This window comes from Contarinia nasturtii, unplaced genomic scaffold (assembly GCF_009176525.2).
Source record: "Contarinia nasturtii isolate CC-2019 unplaced genomic scaffold, AAFC_CNas_1.1 Cnas_scaffold_2861, whole genome shotgun sequence".
Classification (NCBI taxonomy): Eukaryota; Metazoa; Arthropoda; class Insecta; order Diptera; family Cecidomyiidae; genus Contarinia; species Contarinia nasturtii.
In genome coordinates this window covers 430,603-443,264 of record NW_022200178.1, presented here as the reverse complement: position 1 = coordinate 443,264, position 12,662 = coordinate 430,603, and the positions used below count along the sequence as shown (strand labels likewise).

General features: G+C 35.5%; 1 protein-coding gene across 1 annotated transcript in view; it reads right to left on the bottom strand.

Moving 5' to 3' along the window:
* Positions 1-12,330, bottom strand: part of LOC116349354 — a 45,154-nt gene extending 32,824 nt beyond the window's left edge. Inside the window, exon 1 of the mRNA XM_031780751.1 lies at positions 11,908-12,330. Coding sequence (XP_031636611.1) covers positions 11,908-11,980 — 73 coding nt within the window. The 5' untranslated portion in view covers positions 11,981-12,330. The remainder of the gene's footprint in view (positions 1-11,907) is intronic.
* Positions 12,331-12,662: the final 332 nt, after the last annotated feature.

The following is a 12,662-nucleotide window of genomic DNA, read 5'->3' as shown; positions in this document are numbered from 1 at the left end:
CTCTTCAGTTCATTTTTTTCCCTCTTTTCAGCCGATTGTGATTCAATTTTTTTCCCTCTCATTCGGGTGTGTATGTGCTTCATTTATGTGCACATCAGATGGAAGCACATGAAATGCTAGCAGAATGAAAGTCAGTTGAATTGAAACAGGCAAACCAATAGTAGTAAGACGATGAAGAAAAAAAATTAAAGAACTGACAAAGTCCCAAGTGTTCATTTACAATGTTTTACCTTATATTCCATTATTGTTTGCCTTATTCTTTACGTCACCCACCCCCCTCTCTCACACACACATTCTTTATCGTTATTGTTTTCTTTTCTTCAAATATTTATTTTTGTTCTGGTTGTACGAGATGGCATTGTTGTTCCGGTTTCGGAATTTTCGGTGGGAAATGTATTCGTTCGTTCCTTTTGGCATTTACACGAACAAAAAAAAGTACAGTACACGGGCGCAAAGCGTCTGGCGATGAGAAGGCGAATAGTGTGGCAAGGGAACAAAAAAAGCGCTCCGTTTCAATTTAGTTTGAACAAATCTTTCGAATTTTCGAATGAAGAAAAGCCAATCGTGTTCAGTTACGTGAATATAAGCGATACTTTTTGATATGTTATTTTCTCATCCTCTTTCTCTCATCGTGGAAAATAATCGAAAGCAACGACTTCAAATGTATCGCCAGAAACATTGCTTGTGGCTTATGTTCACTTTTTCATCGGCATGTTTTCTTCGGTTGCATGCAATTCAATGGCATTTCTTGTGTGTGTCTGCTCCGTTTTTCTTTGTAATTTTCTCTGTTGTTTTTCGGTTTCGATGGAAGGAGAAAATTCATATTGAGACCGCTTATGTTCGAAGTTCCGTAATTTGGTTGGCCAAACTATCACACAATCGTCACTGTAAACAATAAGAAGCAGAAGTCGCTTCGAACACTTTATTGCCGTACAATAAACGTATTTTATTCGGAACAAAAGCTCTCTACCACTTGCATTCTTCCGCAAAACACATTGTTTTCATTCATTTGCTGAATGGTTTTAACCTTTTCATTTGGCACTATTTGGCTTTTCAGATCAGCTGCACACACGAAGACACACACACACACACACACATAGCATTTGTACATGAAGCTACATGTTGTGCTATTTTCAGCATCGATAAATATGTTTTGTGGCGTTCTTTCAAATTCGATGAAATTGTGTGTCGGTTAGCACCAAAACTAGAATGACAGAGACTTCCATTTTTCATAAAAACCTCGGAACGGAATGTCGAACGATTGGAATTTTTTTCCATCACTTATCCCCATGCACAGAAAACGTTCCATCATACTTCGATCAAAGTTTATTGCTTGCGACTTTGTGAAGTGATTGATTGAGCTCAAATCTAGTGAAATAAATATATATATGTATGTACTATATTGATTGCAATACTTCCATTCTTCTCTGTATCGTTTTCGCTATCAACTTTCATTGTTCATTGATTTGTCTATTCTTTTCCAGTGCTAGTAGCGATATGAGTGAGAGTAAGAGTGATTGGTGTGAAAGTACTTTTGAGAAGTGGATAAATGAAAACTTATGTTTTGATGTAGTGTATCGGGTATGCGTTGATAGAATCTAATCTACCAACAAATATGATGTGATCACATAATGAATTTTTTTTTTGGCAACTTGTAGTCAGTGTTGTTGTAGTCTGATTTTCCGTTCTGGTTTAATTGCATTTAATGTGAAAACATTTTTGTGGTTCGAAATTGCTTGTGTTGTTGTGTTTTGGTGTATTTTCGTATTTAATTGTTGCTAAGGATTTCAATTTGTTTGTGTGTACCAAGCGGAGATAGATACAGAAAGAAAGAGAAAATTACATTTCCGTTTTCATTTGAAACGTAGAAAATTCATTTCGAAAGTGTAGTATTTGGTCATGTATATTTTTTTCTTTGCTATCCTTTTCTGTTTGTATTCGGGGAATTGTTTCGTCTAATTTAACAACATTTTACACAACAACGCATTCCATTGGTCATACAATTAAATCGTAACGAGAGTGAGCGTGTATGTATAATGGTCGGTTGTTGGTGCAGGCGAGACTGTGTGAAACGGACAATAAAAAAAGAAGTGAGAGCGAGGTAAAAAGAGTGAGCGGAAAACTGACACACAATTAATTCACACGGGATAAGAAAATGGCACGCTGTGCTTATTGATGAGGCCACAGAGAACGTGCTACAAATACACGCAAAGAGATACTACATCGAATGAATACAAGAGAATGACAAACGAACATACGAAAAAAGAAAAATTGAATGAAAAACCCATTTGAATAATTTGTAATATTTGGTATGTGCAAAAGCAAACCGAAATAGTTCGAGCGAATGCAAAACGGTCAAGTGTTGAATATGTGGAGAAAAACACGGAATTTCAACCACAGCAAAAATGAATGAAATTCAAAGTTTTGAATGCACCCTCCTGCCCCTCAACCGTCCACGACCAGGACAATGAAAAAACTCAAGCCTGACCGGCACAAACAATTTTGAATGAGTTTATAACACACTGAACGAAACGCATCGGCCCATCCACGCACGACACAAAAAAACAACAACCCCACATGAATATACACACCAATTTTGCAATTGAATTACACAAAAGCATAAGCAAATATTTATTTTGAATCCCATAATAATTTAAATGCACCATTTTATGCAATTATACACAATGTTACTACTGACACTGCTGCTGGTAGTGGTATCTTCTCTCTCTCTCCTCCTCATTTGATGCTTGTTCACTTTTATAAATACCATTTGGCAACTTATAGTGGAATGCGTCATCGCTGCCTTTGTATCTCTCTGCCTGCAAACGGACGTGGGGATTTCATGAGTGCATGTGAGAGATGGGGACCGGATACATGCAAAGAATTGAAATGAAACCGAATGAAATGCTCAAAAATGCATCTCACAACAAATCAAATCGAGGCCAAAGCGACGAGAGAGGATGCACAAGAGAAGGGAAACAAAAAAAATTGAACAAGTACAATACATACAAGTGTAACAATGGCTTTGGTGCATCAGACAACCAACGAATATTCAACTGTCCTACGAGCAGAAAAAAAATCACGATTAAACGTAATCAAATGGTTCGCTCGCTTTTTTAAATCCTCATTCGTTTGTTCATCGTAATATCGTTGGATTTGTATATTATTATGTACACCATAATTTTGCCGCGTATTTTCAGCATATTCATGCATCTCGAAAACTTTCATACCATACCGAATCTCGCTGCTAAAATCTGACACATGCATATCCCCAGATAAAAGACACCGAAAAAACACGCACTCACACCATCACTCGTGCGCGCAATTGTGTGTGCATTGTTGCGATGCACGTTTATTGTGTGCGATATATTTTTGTTATAATTAGGACTGCAGCGTTAAGATTACACTACACACTTTATTCATGCGCGCTCTGATAACTTTCGTTTAATTTTCTTTCTCTCTCTCTCTCTCTCTCTCTCTCGATTTTCGCATGAAATTAATTACGAAATTTTATCACGTTCTCTTTTTGTTAAGTGAAATTAGTTTCTTTTTTCTCTTTGTTTTTGTCGAACATTGACCATATTTGGTGCAATGCACACAATATTTTCGGAATCTATGAATTAAATGGGAATTTTGCTTTTTGGGAAATTTCTCATTTAAATGTCGAAGCAGCTGAGATTTAAGATGGATTTAATGCCAATTCGAAATTGAATGCAAGGCAATTTGAAGATAAATTGGGGTGCCATTCGACGTGAAGAAAAAAGTTGGCGAAGAAATACTTCCGGGAAAAAAAGTTATGTTAAATCAAAAAATTCCGACAAGAAAAAACCATAAAATCAATTCAATTCGTCAGAAAAAAAACATATTTTGACTTTTTTTAGAAAAGTTTCGGTTCTCTCTCGCTCGCACTTTCACTGACCCGATTCCTTTTTGACTTGAACGCATACTTTGAATGTGAACAATGAAACAAAAGTTAACAGTTCTTTAATTTGTGAGCACATGTCAAAAGCGAAAGCCCACAAGCACTTTGACTAAATGTCACAAGCATGCCTTTTCTTGTGAAAACTTGTGTCGAGCATTGCGAAATGGTTTGCAAAATAGAATAGAAAAAAAAGAAATGAATTTGCATACTATTCACGCAAAATGTATATACATTTTTTTTCTGGCCGCAGCAAAAAACAATGGGGCAGCAGCTGCAAAACATCGCATCAAACCGAAAGCGTAAAAAGTGAAACAAAAAGAAAGAAATTAAGTAAAATAAGCGTGCAACCCTTACAAATTTGCCGCCTTTTAAATATTACATTAATATAATGGGAACAATGATAATAGAATTTCATTCAGTGTGACCAACAATGCGCGCAATATCGTAGCATCATCATCAGCACCCCGAATGCAAGCACAACTAATAATTTCAATGTAATTAAAAAATAATAGTTATTATACGCAGTGTGGAAACTGCAGCTACCGCGATTGAATGTTATCATTTATAAGTTAAGACTGGGAGCTTTCCAATTGTGCATTCGGTTTGGGTTGATATGGCAGCGAACAAAACATAAAAAAAAACCAGACAAAAGCAAAAAAAAAAAATCGCTTGAATTGAATGTGCAACACGTTCGTCATATTTTCAGATTGGTGTATAATTCTGACACTGCCGTGCAAAAATGGAATATCTGGATTGTCAGAAAAAATGCCGGTATTACGTAATCATTAGTAATTATTATCTTGCTCGTGAAATAATACGGTTTGTGAGCTCAGTTTCGCTAATGAAGTTCGTTTTTTTCGTTTGCAAAATTGCGAGTGTGACGAACGGCTAAAAAACATGCTCCCAATGGAAAACAAAGCAGCGTTTTTTTGTTACAGTTACTTGCTCTATTTTTATTACCTCGTTTTGGCGTGTGCGTATGTGTGTGTGTATGACACACCATACGTGAAGTGATAGCAAAAAGAGCGCAAATGATTGAGTGAAAAATGCTCTGAATTGGACACATAAATGAGGCGCACTGTAAACAACATCGAAACTGACACAATATACGCGGTGGCTTAACATTTATGTTGTTTCAACATGACAACAATCGTTCGTATCACCATCGAGCCTGTTCCGTGTGCATGTGTTTTCATTTCTCTTGTTTTGATGGAGCAATTCAATTGGATTCTATTTGGAATTATGCTCGACGGTGACGGTGAGATGTGCTCTTGGATTTATTAAAATTTCACCTTATTTACAATTAACGTTGATGCGTTGTTCCCGTTTTTGCCATGGGCATATGTGTGTATGTTTTCGCTTGCATTTCTCTCTCTATTATTTTTTTCCTGTTTCGTTCGCAGCGTGTCAGTGTCATCAAGCTTTCTGCTTGCATAATGGCATTATGTGTCGAGTATAGCCTGTAACCAGCCAGCCAGTTGGCTACAGTGGAAAAAGTCTGCGGTCAGATATCGCGTGAGTGCAGCATATCGTCGTCGTCGTCGTCGTCGTCGTCGTCGTTATAATGGTGACCAACGAATTACAAACAACGAAAACTTGATTTTATAACAATATTAAACCGGTTTTTCTGTACGTCAATGTGTTTTGTGTGTGGCCGGTATAAAGTCGTTGTCAGTTTTCGATGTGCCAAAGAGGATTTCTTTTCTCATCTCATGTCGTTTTTGCTCTTTTTTTTAAATTTGTATACCAATGTGTGATTTTGTATGTATAGTTGTCTTTATGTCACGTTCAACCACTGCATGGCCAATATTTCAATCAGTTCCATGCATCGGGAAAATTTACCATCAAAACCTGTGTGCAAATGTTTGTAAGCATATCGAAACAATTTTCATTGTATGCGAATGTGTTGGTGCCTAATGCCGAATGTGATTAGAGTGCGTGGCTGTTACTCAAAATCAGGCTGCAACAGCCAAATTTGATTTTAAACCATGCTGACATTAAGTATCAAAGTATCATGCGAAAACATTTGGTTTTGACCGATAACAAGCCAACGCGAAACTTCGTGGTTCCAAAGCGAGAATGATTTTTTGTTGTTGCATGAGAAAAAGCATTGCCTCTTCATCGACACCGGATTTTCAATCAGCCCAAAAAACGAAAAAACACTTTTTCTTTCGTGATTTTTTTTTGTCTGCTATTTTTGTCTGGCACACAAATTGATTTCAATCGTATGTATATTGTGGGAGATTTTAAGATGGTAATGTCTGTCTTCTAACAAAAACCGTCTCATTTCGTATTGAATTGTAGTCTCGTTCATCGTTTTCAACTTGTTGGAATTGTTATTGATAAAGAAATTTATGTAAATTCAATCAAGGTCAGTATTATCGAAATAAAGAGCCTCCGATTCCATGGAATTGGCTAAGAAGCGACAGCGTTTCAAATCCGATACGAAGCGAGAGAAAAAAACAAACGAAACTGGTTTTCTTTAATGGTATTTTGCATATTTTTGTCATATTCAAATTTCGTTATTCACACACAAAAGAAAAGTAAAAGTGATTTCCTTTTCGGATGATTCCGTCACACCATTCGCTCTCTCGCTCTCTCATTCTCTCTTTTTCTTTCTGTTTATTTTCGTTTTTTTTTTTACTATTATCTGAAATCGAAAGTTTTCTTCTAAACGACGATTTAAAAATATTTCCAGGTAAAACGATCTTGTTATTCGAAATTAAAGTAAATGAATAAAAAGAAGTTAAGCGAGTTCATTGGCTGTTTGATTTTTGTTCCGCGTGGCGGTCGATATGGCGACATTTATGGCTTTCAACTTTTTCGTGACGCAATGAAAATCAGCATTAAGTTCGGTTAAATTTATATATTTTTTATTTAACTTTCCGGGGGCTTTCCGTTGAATTGATGTTCGTTTGTATTTGTCTAACCTTTCGTATTTTTTTTTAAAGAGATTTACTCTTTTTGACCCTTGATTGCAGCAAGCATTAAATTCTTTAATTCGAATAATAACATTTCGGTGGATTTTCCAAATGTCATTTTGTATTGGTGCGTGTGTTTGTCTGGCACACAATAAAAAAGGTAAAAAACTGCAGGTAAAATGGTCTTAAGATAATTCAATCTTTTGTGATTATTCGAAAGAGATAATGCAAAATTTAAATCCGGATCATTTTTGATTCTTTTAATGAAGGAGCGCGCACGACGAACGAGTATTTGTAATTCTTTGTTTTGTTGATTAAAAAAGTTTTGCAATCGACAATATTTTTTCGCAAACCCTCTTCTAGAAGCGGCATGCCAATGCCGTCAGCATCTAGCAAACTAGGTCGATTCATCTTTTCTTTCGCTTCAAAACATACGTTTATCTCGCACACAACTTTATATATGTATATGCACAGTAAGCCATTATACATTTTCGATAAATACGTCGTTTGTTATACGCTTGTTTTCTACTTGCGCATCAGCTAATTAACATCCGAAGGCAAAATAAAATAAATTAAATTGCTTGCGATCCAAAAACGTAAGTGAAATGGTAATTAGAAAACCCCTTTTCTGATGGTAATTTAATTGGATTAGTTTTATAACCGCGAAAAAAGAGTCACAACAATTTTCCATTCCAATACAATTATTATAATTAGAATTTTCGCCAACGAACGACATTTTTTGGGGGCCAATTTTAATGGGCCGCACAGGGCCAATTCAAATCATGATACACCCCGTGAAAACGATTAAAAATCTCGGACGCGTTTTCTTTGCGCTTCTAATGACTTTTTAAAGTAGAAAAAAATCAATTGCTCATGATTTTCCGTATGTTTTGCATTTGGTGAACATATTCCTTTGAATGTTCGCTTGAATATTTCGTGTAAAGAGTTTAAGTGGATAAATTTGCAATTTTTTTTCATATATCTCGTAAAATATATTTTTTCTGAACATTCTGTGGTAGTGGTTTTTTCTCCCGGACTATCAAATCCAACAGTTTGTCATGTGGTTTGCATTTTGCATCAAACGGGTCTCGAGAGAATGAAAAAAAATTGAAAGTAATTTGTCAAAGCGTTAATAATAATCAACAATTGCTCTTCAACTTGTCGAGACGAAGTTAAGAGTAAATCATAACAGCATTCCAACAAATAAATTACACGGAACAGTCAACACAAATGGCAACCGAGTAAATATAGTGGATTTTGTTTGAAATGGTTTCAGAGAATGCTTGAGAAACCAGGCAATTGGGTTTTAATGCAGAAAAATATTTTAATTTTGTTGTCGCATAATGAACAAAACTAGCTCGCCGAGTCGTGAAAGAATTGCAATAACGCGGTGTTGTTGTCTCTTTTTTATGCGCTCGCGACAAAATCAAACGAACGCACATTGAAAAAAAAACTGAGATAAAATAGAAATATAATGAACCGTTGTCTATGAGCGAGTCGTGATATAGTGAGCGATCAATTAAGAGACCTCTTACAATCAAAAAACAAACACTCATGTAATGACATAAAATGATATTAATGCTCTCATCAATCATAACTGTGTAAATATAAACTCGTGTAATTTGTATTAGATTGATTTCGAGATGGAAAATCAAGCAAAAATGTGTCAGTAAGTTCCGCGTGAATGTGCTTCTTTGCGGCTACAACTGCTACTGCTTCTTCTTCTTTTTCCAAAGTAAGAAGAGACAATCACTTCCGTTTTTAACTGAATGTGGATTATTTGTGCCTTGTACTTGCACATGAGTTCGTTATCATTATATTCTGGTAAGTGCACGTAAATGTTTTGCCATAATATTTTTGAGAAAATCCGATCATAAGACACGAAATAAAATGATGTACATATAGCTTGATATGAAGTGGTCTTCTCTTCTTTCTGCCACCGTCACAACGATATATCTTTTTACCATCAAACAGGCCCCAACAATCTTTAAGTGGTTTGCATGCCAGCCTTCATGTCGTTGGCGCATTTTTGATTCACAGATGCGGAGTCGAAGAAAAAGAAAAAAGCAAGTAGACAATGATAAGAGCGCACTTTTGGTCTGAAGCGCGCAATGTGTCCTCGAAATTAGAGCGGGGGATGCACACAACGAGAGAAATAATGAGGAAAAAGGGAGAGCGAGACTAAGCAAGGCACTTTGGCGAGCTTGCGATAATTTGTTTTTGTATAACAACATAATCAATAAGCTCAAGTTAAATCGTTTATTTCATTTCTAGGTTTTTGATTATATAAATTATGGTGTGCACTGTTGCGGTGTAATAAAGATAATCGATGCTCTATACATTCATCAGTGTACACGTTTTACTCTCGACCAAAACTGTGCGACATTTGAAATGCCACACGGCACCAATGATCGAACAACCGTTAAAATGATAACAAGACATACATCAATAAATGTCTTTCAGATACTTTAACACATCGCTAAATGTTCAAATGTTTTCCATCGTTGAATTTTATTACACGTAATCCATAAACTATTTCTCGTTTACCAGTTTTTTTGTGTTCGTTTCTGCTTCTTCTTCTTCAGCATATGCGCATAATACATAAATGGTTATCTATTAAAAGTTTTGAAAGAACAGATGTGATGAAATGATGAAAAGATTCAATAAACTCCGGGTGTGCGCTTCAAATCCCGTCATTGGCTCTGGGCGCAAAAATTCTGTCATCCAAACATCCATGGTGTTTGTGTGCCTGAGTTCATGTGGATGTATGTGTGACTTTTCGAGGTGAAAAAGAGTGTCAGCCGGGCAAAAATGGTAACATTCATTGTGTTAATTGTGCATGATGCTTTTTTCTATCGATGGCAGATTCTTTGTTATCTTATGCTCGCCTCTTGTTCTCGGTCTTTTGCCGTTTTAATTACATTTTTTATGGATGACAATAATGTACAGTGGAGTGAACACGTAAATGATGATGATACTCATTCAATGTATACATGGCACGTATTTAGATGGCCAATGTGTGGCATATATTATACCAATGAATTGCAGAATGATGAACAACAGCCAAACTAACAATATAACTCGTTTTATTCTGTCGACGCCATCGTCGGCACCAATGACAACCAACACACAATAACGGCAATTGTTCGGAATCGCGCGCATAACTACAAATGTGTAATGAATTTGCTCTAAATAAAAAGAGTCAACCGAATGATTAAATGATTGTGTGTGCAACATGAATACGAAATTGAGAGACGGCAACGAGCAAATATAAAAAAAAGAAAACACACACACTGTTGGCCAGCCAGCTTGAACAATAATTTTGTGCGGTTTTTATGTTTCGCGCACAACACATTGGCTAATGCTCTTTGAATCTAGTGTGGTTGCATTTTTTGTCCTCTTCTCGTTATAATTTTTTTTTGTGGAGCGAAATGTGTCAATATATGCACAGCATAAAATTGAACGTATGCACACACGTCGCATTTTTGATTTTGACGGGGCCACGTTTTCTATTGTTGGTGTTTACGTTTTATTTTCTTCGTGTTTCGCAGCGAAAATTTGCATACATGCAACAGCACACACATACAAGGATATAGCAATGAATGATTCGAATAAAAATGCATTTGCAATTGGTTCGGGGAAATAAAACAAAGACCTTCAAATTCGAACGTCATCCGTTTTACAACCACATAACTGATCAGTCACCTCAGTTTCACTGAACCAAAGCCATTCGTTTCATTTACAAAAAAAAATATTTTCAAGTTTCATCTTTTTTGATACTGTTCAATTCGGTTTTGGGTTTTTTTCTGCCATTTTATTTGGTTTTGTTTTTGTTAAATGTGTGAAATTTATTTATTCCGGTTCGGTTTTTTTATATAATATATTATTCTCTGGTGCATTTGGCACGCAAAAAAAATCGTCATCGAATGGCAAAAATAAACTGGATAAAGAGGAAATCATCATGTATGCATGAAAGGGAATGAAAGAGACCGTATAACGCGTTTGGTCAAGATTAAACACATTATTTGAATTAAAAATGGTCAAATTAATGAAAACGACAATTTACATTCGGTAAAATATAAAATCAACAAAATTTCATGCGCAAATATACACATTCGTTCATTAACTGTGCCGCTTTATCGGTTTTGAATCACAAAAATCGCTCTAAGTAGCGAGAAACCAACAACAGCAATAAAAAATAAACCGAAAAAAATGCGGCGAACACACAGATAGAGTATATATATTGTGGCAAATTCAGTTGAAACACCAAACTGTACACACAGATAATATTTTCTCCATTTGTGGTTTTTCCTTTTGTATTTTATGTGGATCTCATGATAAAAGCAGCATAATTAACTCATACGCTGTGATCGTATTTTTCTGTTTTGTCATTCCATTTGGATACGACAACAAAAAATCACATACATTCTTACAGACACTTACACGCATAGTTTTTTTTTAGTTTCTCTCGTTCGTTATGCAGTGCCGAGTGGCGAAAAAAAAGTTTTTTTTTATATTTGTATTACAAAATGTGTAGCAAAAGAAAGTTTTTTTTCATCGTCGTCATCGCAATGGTCGGAATTCGTGTATGGGCGTGCGTACGATTTCTCGCCCGATTACGGATACAATGACTGTATGAAAACCGGTAGTGAGCATTAAATATCCGAAGGAAAAAAAACGAAAGTAAATAAAATGTGTGCGTTTTTTCTCTTTTCGAGAGGTTCACATACATTCTCGCAAACAATTTAAACGACACTTTTTACAAGCACACAAACACACCAGATAAGATGCATACATATCTCTCTTTTCTGCCAACTTTTACATTCCTCACGACTTTTCGTCAAATCAACAAGATCACTAAAGAAGAAGAAGAAAGAACCCACTGAACGACAACCATAGAGCAAAAGAGACACACATACATTCATTTCATTCTGAGAAATGAGTGGAAGAAAACAACAACCAAACATCATCAACAAGAAGAGATAAAAAAAACATACAGTTTTCCTGAAAATGTATACAAAGTGCAAACAAGAAAATATGCAGGAAGAAAAGCAAAATATTTACCATAAACTAAATTGCTAGTGAATGCTACGGTGCAAAATAGCGTCGTCGCAAATAACTGATATGGTTTACACATTTTTTTTAAATACTTTTTAAAATCCAAATAAAAAAATCCACTTCGTGCAAATATCTACTCCGTTCACTTTCTTTTCGAAAATTGAATTTTTCCTTCTTTTTAACAATTTTCTTCGTTGCGAAATACACCGCTTTTTTTATTAATTAACTTATTTTGCAAACTTTTCGCGAAATTTTAGGTTCTTTTTTTCTATTAAAAACACAAAGTGCAATTATTGCAAAAGACGCAAACAGAAATGTATCGAAAAGTTTCCGTCTTTTCGATCGAATTGTAAAATTGGCACAAATTCACTTGAGCGCGACTGTAGTGATTTCTGTCTTTTGATGTGTTCACACTGACTCAACACCACAGACTAAAAAGTCCAACCAATAATCGGCCAAACAACGAACCGACCAAAAAAAAAACAACTTATATATATATATATATAAATAATCAACGGAACGATTTGTCGCTGATTGTTTCCATCGACTTCTTCTTGAGACATAGCCAAATGAAAAATACAGCAATAAAAATAACCATACAGACAAATTCACACCAAGACAAACAACCAACAGCCAAAACTAATTGAATATTTCATATGCATAAGACACGTGCGATTCATAAACACATCGATATAAAAAAATCTCTCGCAGGTAATATGACGGCCTAAGAAGAAAACAATAACATACAGAATATTCTGCAA